General features: G+C 39.0%; 1 protein-coding gene across 1 annotated transcript; it reads left to right on the forward strand.

The window, feature by feature from the left end:
- Positions 1-1,016: 1,016 nt before the first annotated feature.
- PV07_12511 (uncharacterized protein) lies at positions 1,017-2,431 on the forward strand (the record flags this gene model as incomplete). Its single annotated transcript, XM_016400042.1, has 5 exons — positions 1,017-1,296; positions 1,367-1,518; positions 1,569-1,808; positions 1,887-2,155; positions 2,248-2,431. 5 exons carry the CDS (start codon positions 1,017-1,019, stop codon positions 2,429-2,431), a joined length of 1,125 nt encoding a protein of 374 aa, XP_016242310.1.
- Between the last annotated feature and the right edge of the window lie 13,205 nt (positions 2,432-15,636).

Here is a 15,636-nt window from a genome sequence, read left to right on the forward strand (position 1 = left end):
CAAACCCGGTGTCTTGAGCAATGATCTGACCGGCATCCTTGTCTGCACTCTCTGTGTGCACGGTCTCAGCGCCCTTCTCCTCGGGCAGAGGGTGTTGTTTGATGTTGTCACCCTGCATGACTGCTAAGTCAGGTGCCACTGGGCCTCGCAGCTTTGTGAATGCGCTAGGACAAGATGATCAAATGTTCACACAACTATGGGTGTGTTGCGGGTCGGTCTTGGGATCGGCCATCCTTTTTATATCAATCAACAATAGGGACGAAAGACCGAGGCAGAGGCCCAGAGCTTCCATGGCGTGTGATTTCCCCATGGGGCCGGTCTGTGGGGCGAACAACGGCTCGTCAGCTACTCGTATCCGTACCCTGGCATCTGCTTACGGCTGACACGGACGACTCCATACCTTGACCCGCTTTGTTACAAACACGAGAGACCCGGACAGACTCTCATTCCTTCCCCGGTCTGCTGGTTCGTCGAATTATTACGGCCTGGAAACGTGGAGAACCTCGTGGGCTCGCCTATCGATCGTAATACCACTGTGGTCATGCGCTGGGACTTGATTCTCCCTGCCTGGCACCGCGTTTGGTACGGCGGCTTTGCATGCCGCCAACCGCCAACCGCTATCCGCTCATGGCCGCCACAAGGAGCTACCCAACCACCTCCTTTGTACGTGTAGCCGTTGATCTCTTCGCTTGGCCGCGCGGTGGAAAAGCCAGATTTTCCATCAGCCCTCGAGACACCCAAGGCGAGCCGGTTACCATCTTACCCCGCCATGGGGCACTATCGTGCTGTGGAGTTGGTTATACAGTAGCACGATGATAACCATGAGCAGTGCAGGTTGGGCTTTGGTACCGGAATCGCAAGGCGGCAAAGTTGCATGACTAATGCATATTAGAATAGGAGGGAGTTTTGCGATCTGTGCCCCCTCGATCTTTATCGAAGAGAACATATCTTGCTCAACAAGTTGCTCACGTCCTGCGCAGAGCCCTCAAGATATCTGCCACCAGAGGCTTTCCAGCATGCCTGCACCAATCAAGACTGCTATTCTCGGGACGGGCATCGCCCTCAACCACCTGCACTGGCCGCTCTTAGGATCTTTGCCTGACATGTTCGAAGTCACGACTGTGATGGAGCGCAAAATGGCAGGTGTTGCAAAGTCAGTGTGTGGTGACAAGATCGATGTGGTCGCCACCCTCGATGAGGTCCTCGCAAACAAGGCCGTAGAGCTCGTTGTGGTCACCACAAGCGACAAAACCCACTTCGACTATTGCAAGCGTTCATTACGCGCCGGAAAACATGGTAAGCAACCATGGGTCTCAATTCATTTTAAATCCAAGTGGCCAGCAACCAATGCTTTGAAATCGTACAGTCTTTTCCGAAAAGCCCTTGACATACTCGTCTGTCGAGTCTGAAGAGTTAGAAAAGCTCGCGCGAGAAGCGGGCAAAATTCTCGGCGTCTTCCAGTGCCGAAGATGGGACGGTGATTATTTGACAGTCAAGAGGTTGATCGAGTCCAATACGGTGAGTGGGAACGACAATTCCCAGGGCCTGTCGTTGACTCCGGTGCCCAGCTTGGCCCCATATGCTCTTATGAGGTTTTCTATGACTTCTACCGGCCGGCGGACGTGGTTCTCGAAGGTGCTAACAACACCACCACTGAAGTCCACTGGAAAGATGACCCAGCTCAGAACGGAGGTGGCATCTACGCGACTGGGACTCACATTATCGACCAAGTCTGGTGTCTGTTCGGGTTTCCTGAGAAGATCTTGGGCCGCGTTTGGGGTGTCCGAGGCCATGGCGTGGATGACTGCGTAAGTCTTTATCACAGCGTCATATGGCGTTGTGCTTCAAGCACTCGGCAAAGATTGAGTCTAACGAATCTACCTTAGTTCGATTGCTATTTCATGTACCCTGCGCGGCCGGGTTCTATCGTGCCCCTGTTTGTACGCGCTACCACCAATTGGATATCTCCCCTCGACCCTCAACCCAAATTCGTAATCAAGGCGAGCAAAGGTGGCTTTGTGAAGCATTATGAAGACGATCAATGGTTCGCCCTCGACAGAGGAGAGGTGAATTCTCCCTCCTATGGGACGGAGCCCGAGACCAAATGGGGAACAGCGACATTGGTGCAGCCAGATGGCTCATTTAAGAACGAGAAGTAGGTCTTCCTCTGTGATGCGACACGGCCTTTTGATGCATGAGCTCGCCATAGTTATCTCTTTTCTGTGCCTTGCTGATGGACGGCTATAGAATCCCGACCGAGCGAGGAGACTATCGCCAAGTGTACCGCGAACTCGCCGAATCGATCTGGGCCAATGACCCGTCCAAGAACACCGTTCAGGTCTCGGTTGTTATTGAGGTGTTGAAGATAATCGAGCTTTCTCTCCGGTCCGCAAAAGAGAACAGATGGTTGATTAAGGGTGTTGATTACTAGATCCACGGAAATCATAGAATTTGGCAGATGGAAGTATATATAACTCACCCTGGCTCCAGTCAACCAGCGCCTATCACAAACGCTGTCTCTCGGTTACTTCGGCCCTTCAAGGATGGGAAACAACAGAAGACTCTTCCCGAGAGTGGCCCGCTACGAGCATAAGCCCTTCATAGCCTCGTGATGTGTCATTGGTGAGCGAGAGCCTACAACGAGCCCCTTACACCAGGCTTGTCCTAGCGCTGATAAGCAGCTCGGCTGCCGGAGGCTCACACCCAGCCAGCCACTGTAGGCGGTTCTCAACGCGGGGGAGCAAGATCAAGAATCCGAGATAAGGGTTTGTCATCATACTGAGGAGAAAGCCGGTTGAAAGCCCGCGAGCTTATCGCAGGGGACAGTAAGAACCGCATCTCAATGGGCTGTGGCTTCTAGTACAAATATAGTCTGGCGGGCGTACTGGTACAATTCACCGTAAAGGCCGTCCAAAGCTGACCCGACTCCGTGTCTCATTTACGCCTCGAAGGAGCCTGTCTGGTCCCGCTTCGACTGTATAGTCCAGGCCGGTGACTGCAGTCACAAGCTCGATGGAGCTAAGAGCTCACTGGCAAACAGCAGAATGGTGTACGGCAGAACAAGATGCGGGTGTGAGTCTCACATGGCCTTTCCTGGGCTTCTGGGCACACCTGTATACCTTGCGCGTAAGGCTGCGCAACATTACGCCAGTGTCATTGTCGCCGTCGACGTCAAGTGTAGAAGTCTGTAGAATGCCTCGTAACACCCAGGATCGTCTCGAAGGATGTGTTGGTAAAGTGCCTCTCAATATCAGTGGAGTCGGTATCGAGCATGAACTCATTGAGATCCATATCTAACAGGGAGTCTCGTGATACTAGAGGATGGCTGATCATCGTGGGATCCGAAGAGACATGTGCCATGCAACTTCTGCGAAAAGCTATTCGCCACGGTAGGTTTATCAAAACATCAGAAGTCATATAGCCTACTCCCTATACGCCCTATGGGGCCTACATTCTACTACCTCTACCATAAAAAGAACTATGCCTGTAGAACTAAGAAGAGATACTATCTAATATATGAATCCTAATACGTAGTGTGGAATATGAGAGTTGTTCGGAGGACATAGAGTATAATAGGTAGATTGGCTCATAGGATCGTACCATTAGGTAATGTACGTGACTGTTTAGAAGCTTAGTTAAGTTAACTATCTGAGAGGAGAGAACGCTCTTATATAGAAAAAGGAAACACTACTAGATAGCACTAGAAACTCTAAGTAGGTAGATTTCTAAGCGCTATTAGTAATAAGTCACACCACTAGTAATGCCACTTATATCACGTGATAAGACGCTAGGCCTAGTTAGGTCATACGTCTAAATGGCGATATTCCACAGTAAGTGATCACACCACCTAGTAGCGCCACCGAGTACTAGATCTAAATAGGTAACTAGTACTCCACTAACCACTTGATATAGACGCTAAGCCTAATAAGGCTATTCGTCTTATACTCTTGTGGAATATCGCCGTTTAGACGTATGACCTAACTAGGCCTAGCGTCTTATCACGTGATATAAGTGGCATTACTAGTGGTGTGACTTATTACTAATAGCGCTTAGAAATCTACCTACTTAGAGTTTCTAGTGCTATCTAGTAGTGTTTCCTTTTTCTATATAAGAGCGTTCTCTCCTCTCAGATAGTTAACTTAACTAAGCTTCTAAACAGTCACGTACATTACCTAATGGTACGATCCTATGAGCCAATCTACCTACACTCCATGTCCTTCGAACAAGTAGAATAGATAATCTAAGAGTAGGTAGGAGTTACGGTAAACGGGGCTAAGATAGTAGAGAGGCGGTAAGTATATTAGTAAATCTATCAAAGGAGATAGAGAGTTACGTAGCTCTCCTAGCGATTTCTAAATAATTCCGTTACCGACGCCTAGAGCCCATAGTAGTAGCGAAGCTTACTATAAATTAAGGTATAAGCTAGGACTTCTAGCTAAGCACTAATAGCCCTATCGATCTATTAGAATATAGCGATAACTTTAGGGCTTAGCGTAAGGCTAGAAAACCCCTAATTAGAGAAGAGATAGGTCTTTCCTACGACTAAGATCTCTTTAAAATCTAAGTAATACTAGATATAGAAGATACCCTTATTATAGAGTTAACATTAGAGTAATAGTTCTAGAGTAGTACTTCCTACTCCGCGAATAAATCCCTATAGGTAGAGAGTTAGCGTTAATATAGGCGATTTCGGGTCTAAGGATTAGAGGTATACTATAAAGAGGTATAGAAAGTCTTTACGCTAGAGTAAACTATAAGACGGTAGAGAGAGCATCTCTTTACTAATATCTATATATATTATATCCTCGCTAAAATACTAAGGGTTAAATTACCGCTTAAACTAGTAAAAAAAGTAGTTAATAGTAATAGTCTATAAGTGTGAGGGTTTGGAAAGAGTTCTACAACTAGCTAGCTAACCTAGTAATAAGGAGGATAAATCTGAGGAGAGAGAAGGAAGGAATGGCTATCCTTCCTCTCTCCTTATATCCTCTAACGCACCGTAAGGAGGTAACTATTGTCCTCACCTCCTTACTCCTTTCCTTGCGTACTTATTCCAGCTCCTTACCTTCCCTTGCGTACTTATTCTAACTCCTTACCTTCCCTTGCGTACTTATTCTAACTCCTTACCTTCCCTTACGTACGGTGTCTTAGCTATCAGGACTTTATATCCCTTACACCGTGTGCGTCTTGACTAATCAGGAGGCAGTATTTCGCCTGTATATTGTACAGGCAAATCTTGACTAATTAGGAGGCAGTATTTCCTAGCGTTAGTCTTGGCGCTGGTTCGCCAGAACCGAGCCTTCTCCTGGGTTCAACCTATCACAATAAGGCCGTCTTCTACGGCTATAACTTTAACTTTTTACCTACGATAATTGTGGAATATCGCCATTTAGGCGTATAGCCCAATTAGGCCTAGCGTCTTATCACGTGACTAGTTAACGCTACTAGTCTATACTAGATCACGTGATATAGGCGGTGGCGTTAAGGATGGCGTTACTATAACGTGATTGATTACTAATAGTGATTAGAAATCTACCTTCGAGGTACTTCTATCACTATCTAGTAGTGTTTCCTTTGTCTATATAAGAGCGTTCTCTCCTCTCAGATAGTTAACTTAACTAAGCTTCCTAACAGTCACGTACATTACCTAAAAGGGTACGATCCTATGAGCCAATCTACTCTATGTCCTCCGACCAATAATAATATAGACGTCTTAAAATTCGTGATTACTAGGCGCTTAGGCCTAGCACTAGATAGCCTCTTAGATAGCGAGAAGGTAGGTAGCGGGGATTTCATACTATAGATTTTAATAGTAGATGGTAGTATCTACGGCCATAGTTTAAGTCTCCATATATAAGGCCTAAGCGTTAGCTTAAGCTTACTTAAAACTAACTAGAAGATAGTAAAGACGGCTAGAAGGGAGGTATTCACGAAGGCTTAGGATTAAGATATAATTAGTCTAATACTAGAACTATTAATTAGTAAGTCACTATCCTTCTTTCTCCGCCATACTAAATAATAACGGCTAGTAAAGTTATATAAAGACTTAATGCGCCGTAAATCTATCCACCCTAGGGAGATAAGTAAAATAATAGTTTAGAATGTAATAGATAGGAACTTAACGCTAATAGAAGTAACTATAACTATTATAGTACTAGACTAATATTAGCTTTATATATATACTAGTGATTAAGGCGCCTAGGGGTATCTAAGAAGGGTACTATAAGATACCTTATTAGAAGATATTAAGGTATTAACTAAAGAGTACTAAGCTATCGATGTTAAACTCGCTCATAACTATATAGTTATAGATCTCTTTGACTAAAGGGTCAATATATAGTCGAAGATTTTAATCTACCTTATAGATATAGCCTATAAAGAGGTATTAAAGCTCTTTAGTTATATACGTAGCGTCTAGGCGCTTAATAGATAGGTTCGCGATAATATTTAGGAGCTACTTATCGGGGGGGAAGTAGTACTAAATATAGTTAAGACTCGCGTAGAGGCTTAGATAGTTAATGAGGGGAGGACCCTCCTCTTAGCTCTCGCATTACTAGAGGGTCTTGAGTAGTAGAGGAGGAGTACTCAGTGCATTCTACGTGAGCTTAAGTAACGTCTAGGCGGGATCGGCCAAGAGTAGCTAAGTAGTGAGGAAGTATATAAGGGTAGTGGGGGGAAGGGCCGCCTCGTTATTTAAATTAGTAGAAGGGGAGCGTAGACGGGAGCGTATACAGGACCTTATAGGAGATCTTATGCGGTGTGGGGAAGGCGGTTAAAGGTGATAAAGTAGATGTAGACGCGATAGATTAGGTCGCTTAGGTAACGCGATACGAGAGCTATAGGGAGAATCTAAGGCGTCTTAAGGTGTAGATAGATCTAATATATCTATACTTACGCTAGCTTATAATAAAGTTTCAATATTTAGGTCATTCTACGCTCTAAGGTTATTATCGTAGTTAGAGTTAGCTAAATTAAGTACATCTTTATTAAGGTCTAAATCGGTATAGGGTAGTATATTATATAGTAAATAAGGGTATTTAGGTCGAGATAAAGAAATATCTCGCTAAGGAGTGGCCACTTCCTATACTATCTAACTAGAGAACGTAAAGGCCAGCTAGGGTTATAAGATATTAGAATAAGCGCTATATATTCTATTAAAGTCTATATACCTAAGGTATTACGGTCTAATACCGATTACCCTATATACCCTCTTACTATCGCACTTAACGCGCAGCATTCCTCTCACTATTATTCGTATACTAAGGGACTCGACTGCGAACTATCTTAAATATTAGAATTAAGAATAGTATACTACGAAAGCGATGATAATATTAGGATTTAGACTCGACATTAGATAAAAGCATAGAGGAGAAGATAGTAGTAGTAAAGCTTATTTATATTTATAGACTATATATACCTATCGATAATCCTACCGACGGCGATAACTATCACGTTAGTAACGAGGTTAGTATCGCACTAATGACTAATCTAAGGAGGCTAGAGCTTTAAGTTAGTTTTAGGATAATCGTAAGATCTTAGCTTTAGACTATAGTCTTATAATATCTTATGAGAGAGATATATCCTTACTATACTTGATAAATATTAATATTTACATTATATATAAGATATAATGCAGGTTTAGAGGCGTCGATATGATTAGTACGATAGTATAAAATTCAAATTAAGTATAGTACTAGTATAAATACGTAGATATGATTAGTGTAATAGCACGAAATTCGAGAAGGAGTTAGCGTCTTCGAAAATTTCATAGTATAACCTAACTAACCCTCTAGGACCTATACTTCCGTACTACGTTCCCTTCCCTATTTTTAGGAATATAAAGAAAAGAATAGTATCGACGTACTTAGCTTAACTAGATCTATCGATTAGTGGTAAGAAAAATAGAAATATTGTTGCTTTGTGCGCGTGGTTGTGGTTGCGGAATGCCCTTTGGAATCTTATATTATTAAAGGTATTACTTCTAAGATCCTCTTCCTCTCTATATAACTCTATCTTCTAGGATCACTTCTATCTCGTATTCTTTATTATCTTTAACTATTACTAATATAGGCTAGTTATTATCTATTCTCTACGAGTTAAGAGGGTCTATTAAGGCTATATAAAGGAGATCTAAGTAGAAGACGTTATAAATCCCTAGTAGAGTATTTAGGCGATAGCTATAAGATCCTACTACCTCTATAATAGTATACTTTATATTCTTCTAGTTTAGTTTCTTACTAGTATACGTTATTTATATATTTCTTAAGTTAAGCTATACCTTATTATTAACTTAGAATTACGATATCTATTATCGTATTTAATTTATTCTCTTCTCCTATTCTTACTATGTAATAGCTATTAAAGACTACGCCTATTCTCTCACCTCTTAGAGTTATCGTATAATTAGGTCTACTTATTATATAGGTCCTTAAGGAGTCTCCACTATATAGAGAGTTTCTTATAGTTAAAGTAGCTTAACGTAATATTTATATAGTAGGAAGAATAGGCTTACTTCTATAGAGTATACGTTACGATTATTAATCGTTAGTTCCGCTATAAGTAGGAGTTTTACCTAGTTATCCTATTTTCTATTTATAAATATATAAAGGTACGTTTCGACTATTTAGTTTATTCACTTAGTAGATCTATCTATCTCTAGGTAGTAGACTATAGATAGTTACTATATAATACCTAAGAGTTAATAGATCCTTTTCTATAGTATACTTATAAATTAGGGACTACGATCTAATATAATTACTAATAACGTGGGTGCATAGCGAGTCGCGTAGCATAGTGAGTCACGCACTTTCCGCGCTATATATTACCTTTAACTTATTTCTTTAAGTACTCTACTAAAATAAATAGAATTAACTTAGAAAGAAGCTAGAATACTTCTTACTCTTTAAGCTCTTAAATAAGATCCTAAATAGAGCGTATAATCTATTACTAAAGTCTATAATATCCCTAAAGTAACCCTCCGTAATTAAAGGAAGGGTCGACCTTTCCGACGCGACTAACTAGCGAATTCTCGAAATTTAACCGACCTTAAAGAATCAGTCCTCGTACGAGAGGTCCTTAACCTATATACGTAAGAATTTCCTCCCTAACTTAGTAGTGTAGGAGATATAACTAATAAACTATATATATCGTGTAGCGCATTACGCATTAGACCTCACTAGGTATTAAACTTTATTAAACGATATTAAGAGCTATAAACGCGATTTATACGTAGATATAACTACTAGAGAGCCTAATGCGAAGATCTAGTAATCATTTAAGTCTAGTTTAACCTTATATAGAACGTAATAGCTAAGTATAGGATCTATAAAGATAATACTTAGAACTTTAACGAGACTAGGTTTATAATAGGCCTAATCTTATCCGTAATAGTTATAACGAGTTCTAAAGGGTATAGAAAGGTTAAGATAGTATAGCCTAGTAATCGAGAATAGACTATAGTAATCTAGAGTATTAATTCATATAGTTAGGCTATACCGCCTTTTATCGTAGTCGCTAGTAAGTATTACCTTATATTATAGTACTAAGACAGTCCCCTTCTGTCTAACTAGGTTATCGTACTTAGCGATAATAGATAGATAATAAACGAGATTAGTCTTAATTAGGTCAAACACTTTAATAAATACAGTTATAGTCGTATAAAGAGTATGTTTCGTCTATTAATCTTAGACAACTATAAAAGTTATCACTTAGTAGATTTTAAGGCCTACTATAAGGAGAATAACATTATTACACTCTATATATCTATATATTTATCGTATCTACTTTAACTACTTAACGTTAGGTATTTTAGTCCCTTAAAGCGATTATATAATAAAGAAATCGAGAACCTAATCTAGATATACGTAACCTATATCACTAAGATTAAGTTCTTTACCGCGTTTAAGAACGCTTTTTTTACTTCCTTTAGCGAAGATAACGTATGAGGAGGTTTCCGAGGGGTAGGGCTTATCCCTTTTAATCTAGATACAGTCCTTTTAAAGCTAGATATAAAGCTTTAGACGCTAACACTACTAACACTCCCCTCGCTAATAATCACCCCTTAGGTCTCTAAGACGCTATAGATTACGTACGAAGTAACTTTATAGTCTAATTTTATTAAGGGGAAAGTCGCTTAATATTAAGATAGCTCTCTAATAGTGATTTATAAGGCGATAGACTAGATAGTGAAAGGTACGACTACTATAATACATCAAATAGTATTAATAAAGGATTATATCCGGGAGCTTAAAGAGGTAAATTATACGCTAAGTAAGCGTCGTAGAGAGAAAAGGATCCGGATCCGATAAGGAGGATCACTTACTATACGAGATGCGTAGGATATAATTAACTAGAGGGATGTAGATAAGTAGGTGAAGTAAGAAAAGTGTATAAGTAGTAGTTATACGAGAGGGGGTGAGCTAACTTAATGACAATATAGTACCTACGGAAAGTCTAGGTATAATGCACGTACGTGTTAAGAGGATAAAGAAATATCTAATGTATCTAGTTCTAAGTAGATTAAGTGAATTTATCTTAGGTTAGTAGTGTAATTGAATTAGATTGTCGTACGGTGGTGGTTAGGTGCGCGACTCACTATGCTACGTGACTCGCTATGCACCCACGTTAGTAGTTTATATTATTAATAGAACGTCTATAGGAAGACTATATCCTTTAACTTAATTATATATAATAGTTTAAGTAGGACTCCTTTCTCTAATCGATCTATAATAACTATTAGATTTATATAGTCCTAACTCTCTAGGAGTTTAGTAATAAAATTAACTAATACTTCTTTCTATAGTTAATTAGGGATCGAGAGAGGCTTTAGGAACCTCTATTTCTATTCCTTCTAGGTCTTTATCTATCTATAGATATTATAGTTCTATATAAATCTTTAAATATCTTATAGTATATTTAGTTAGAAGAACTACCTTACTATTAAGGTTACTATCCCTTCTCGACCTAAGTAACTAATAACCTTTAAGTCATATACTTATTAAATAATTACTATATAGAGAGCCTCTAATTCCGGTACCTAACGTTATCCTTAAAATAGTAGTTACCCTTCCTTATTAAGGGTATATTCTATAATTAATACTTTTAGACTTAGACTAAAGGAGAATGTATAGGCCCCTCTTTATATAGACTTAATAGTCTCTTAATATATCTAGTTATCCTATAGAGTTAATCTCTATTATTCTTTAATTAATGGTCCTTCTATTAATATTATATTCACTTATAGTACCTTAGTTCCTATATCGTCTAGTATCTCTAGCTTAATAAGGTACGCTATATAATACTAAAGTCTTTCGTTCTCTTAGTCTTAAGGTATATCCTACTCTCTCTAGGAGAGGGCGTCTACTTAAATATTTTACCTTCTAGAGATATATAAGATTATAAAGTTATATCTTAATAGGATAAGAGACTAACGTATTTATCTCTTAGTAAGTTTTCATATAGATATAAAGTATTTAAGGTTCTTATAGTTAGACTAAATCTTAAATCTCTTAATACTCTATAGTTTAGTATCCTATTCCTTTAGATATTATATAATAGTAAATATTTCCTTATTATAGATCTTATAGTTATATTTAGCTAAGTAATTCTTCTTTAAGAAGAAGATATAGAGGCGTATAACTCCCTTATTATTAACTTAGAAGAGTATCCCTCTAATAACTATACTATTTTAATACGTTAACTTCTATAATAGTCTCTCTCTTATAGTCGAATAGGATTAATATTAAAGCCGTTGTAAATATCCTTTTTAGTTATATAAAGACTTAGTCTACCTCTATTATCTATTAAAATATTATATCCTTCCGTATAAGAGTTATAATAGAAAGTATAATCTTAGAGAAGTCTTATATAAACTTCCTATAGAAGTTCGTAAATCTAATAAAGCTTTATACTCTCTTTATTAATTTAGGAACTTCCTAGTTAAGGATCGCCTTTACTTTCTCTAGATCTATTTATACGCCTTTTTCTACTTTAATAATAAACCCTAGGTATTTTATCGATTTAACCTCGAATTCATACTTATTAATATTAATCTATAGTCCTACCTTATATAGGCATTTAAGGACCTTCTAAATATAATTCTAGTATTCTTCTAATAATCTATATAAATAGATTAGGATATCGTTAATATAGGTTAAATAGAAGATATTAAGATAGTTATGTAAGGTCTAATTACTATACTTCTAGAACGTACTAAGTGCGTTCACTAATCTAAAAGGGGTAATAAGTTATTTATATAGTCTATATCTTATATAGAATACTATCTTCTATTTATCTCCTTCTATAATATAAATCTAGTAGAATACTATAATAACATTAAGCTTTATATACTATTTAGCTTATCTAATATTTTATAGTATCTTATAGATTAATAGTAGAGAGTACCGATCCTTCCTTATAATCCTATTTAACTTACGGTAGTCTATATAGAATTGAAGTCCTTCTCCTAGCTTCCGTATAAAGAGGACTAGCGCTACTATTAGCGAGTTACTTACTTAGATAAATCCCTTATTAAGTAGCTCTATAAGCGTCTTCTATAGAATAAGTAATTCTTCTCTTAATATACTATATAACGGGCCCTAAAGTACCTTAAGAGTCTTTCTATTATCCTATACGAGGTCTATCGCATAGTCCACCCCCTTCTCTTAAAGTGGCGGTAGTTTATCCGCTATTATCTTATTAAATATATTAAGGAAGGAGTATAGATATTCTAGTAGCTTCGTATAGAGGTCTATTATCTTTTTAATTACTAGGGCTTTATTAATATTAGCTAGACTAGTAGCGAATACTTATATACTCTTCTATTTATATTATCACTATGTAAGTAGAGAGAAAGCCGCCGCACTTATAAGGCTAAAGTTAACCTTTAGGGGGGTCGCTTTTAATTCGTTTTATATACGTATCCTCTATAGTCCTAGATATAGATAGAACTTCTTTAGATAAAGCTATATATTATTCCGTTTTATCTAAGGAAGCTCTAATATAATATCGTACGAGGCTAAGCTTAGGATAATATATAGGAAGATAATTTCCTTATATCTATTAATATCGATCTCTAATTTAGCTACTTCTAAGATTAATAAGTTTATTAATTTATTAAATTCTATAATAGATTAAGAGGGAATCTATATATGCTAGAGATTCTATCGAGAAGTAAAATAAGTATTAATAAGATCGTATAATAAGTAGCTAGAATTTATAAGTATAGATATAGAATACTCTTTATTTACTATTAAAGGTACTAAGAAAGGTAATCTATTAATTAAGCCTTAAAACCCTCGTTAGGCTTCCTAAATCTCTATACGCTCCTAATAGCGATTTTTATTAGGAGCTACTCGTTTTTTAGATCCTCTTCACCCTCTTTCTCTATAGTTATAGTTATAGCTACCGTATATCCGGTTTAAGGATGTATTACTAGGAGTAGGGAGTATTAGCGTACGAAGTGTTCTCTAGATCCGTAACGAAGATAGCGTCCTACTTCCTTTTACTTATCTAATATCTCCTTAGATACCTATTAGGCGCGCTACGTACGTATAATAGCCGCGGTAGTAGTGTCTAATAGCTCCTACTTCATCATATCTTCCGCTAGAGTAACCTTAATTAGTACTAACGAACCCTTAGTCGTATGGGGCTTATCCCGTCCCTTCTTACGTTAGAGGTTCTCTAGGTTAGTACTAATAATATAAAGTAACGTATAGTACTCCTTATAGGACCTTAGGTTAGGGGTTACTATAATCGTATTCTATAGCTTATACGATAGATAGTTAGTTAGGAAGGTCTTTTTAACCTAGTTATCCTAGCTAAGGCCGCTAGCGTCTAGTATTATACGGTCAAATTTAGCGAGGAACGTACTAAATGTCTTTATCTCTTACTATATAAAGCTAAGCTTCTAAGATACTTACTTAGTGACTTCGTGGTCTTTATACGCCGCCTATAGTTACGTAAAAAGACCTTAAACCGTTATCTAGTCTATTAAAGTAACTATATCCACCTAGGCGCTAACTTACGTAAGGGCTTCTCCTTATAATCTACTATATATATACTAAAATCGTATAATCTTAGTATCCTTATCCTTATCGACACTAAGCTTCGCCTTTACCTACGTAAGTTATAGTCAAAATTCCGTCCGCTTTCCGCTAAACTCAGGGAGTTTAGGGAGTTTTTGATGTTTCTTATCTAATAATTCGCGTACGGCCATTAGTTCCTATACGTTACTATTCTCCTATAATGTTAACTTAGGAGTAGGGGTACTCCCGCCATTCTACTAGTTCTAGAGTAGCTACTCTAGACCTTCCATTCGCTAGTTCTATGTCTGAACTATCTGATATAACTACGCTACCCACTCCGGAGGAGCTAGACCTAATGTAGACGACGAATCCATTTCCATTGTCGATACGTACGGGGAGGTACGAGAAATGGGAGATTTATCCTAATGTAAGGGTTTAGAAAGAGTTCTATAACTAGCTAGCTAATCTAGTAATAAGGAGGATAAATCTGAGGAGAGAAAGGAAGAAGGAAGAACGCTCTCTCTCTCCCTCCTTATATCGTACGCTCTACTGTAAGGGGTACCCATTATCTTACCTTCTCTCCCTTATCTCCCTCTTCTATATACGCTATCTACCCCTTGCGTACGTTCTCCTTACATCTTATTTCCCTCCCTTACCTCCCTCTTCTGTATACGCTATCTACCCCTTGCGTACGGTATGTTGTTCCCCCGCCACACGTGACTGTCGGGCTTGGCGCTGGTTCCTCCGAACCGAGCCTCCTTTAGGGTTTAACCCATCACAGTACGTGACGGAACTCAGCCTAAGTTCCATAACTAATACTTCCTAGGAAGTAGGCCTAGGGGTTATATATTACTAATCGAGCTAGTTAGATCCCTCTATCCGTTAGCTTTATACTTTAGGCTTAATAGAATTATTATAATAGACCTTCGCGGACGAAGAGCGCCTTTTGAGGGGTGGTGATGTCATAGCCTAGCTGACCGTATGTGGGATACCTTTGCGAGGCTCGTACGCGAGGCTGGCTACCCCGCATGCAAGGCTGGCCACCCCGCATAAGGCTGAGCGTGTAAACATTCTTCTGTCGCGTTCACCGCGCCACTATTAGTTAGACTCCTTCGTCTCAGAATTCATATCATAATTGCACCCTTAACAGTGATATTTCCTGTTCTAGGTTGCGCCGTGATAGCCTAATGGTAAGTTAGGATTCTTATTATGGTATTAATTCTATAGACCTATTGTAAATAAAATAAGTCAATTAGATACTGGCCCTGAATGGGTAGAGTAGCTGACAGTGACATTCCGCCTTCCGCGCCTTCCGCGCCTTCCGCGCCTATTATTGCGGGGGTTTACTTGACATGCGTGAGATTGCCGAATATTGCCTAATGTGACCGTAAACTTCTCCAGACGGGCTAAGTATGGTCCCGGAAGGCTCGTAATGGCCGCAAGGAGATCTCTAGCGGGGTATATTTAGTGGTACACAATAGCCCTTAGCCTAACACTCTACGTGGTGCACCAACCAAGCTACAGCCTCTATGGTTTGGCGCACTGGCGCGCGGAGCTCATATCATCCCAAGGCCGTTGCCCGGGGTGATCTTGTGCCATCCACTCCCCATAT

This window comes from Cladophialophora immunda (genome assembly GCF_000835495.1).
Source record: "Cladophialophora immunda strain CBS 83496 unplaced genomic scaffold supercont1.10, whole genome shotgun sequence".
Classification (NCBI taxonomy): Eukaryota; Fungi; Ascomycota; class Eurotiomycetes; order Chaetothyriales; family Herpotrichiellaceae; genus Cladophialophora; species Cladophialophora immunda.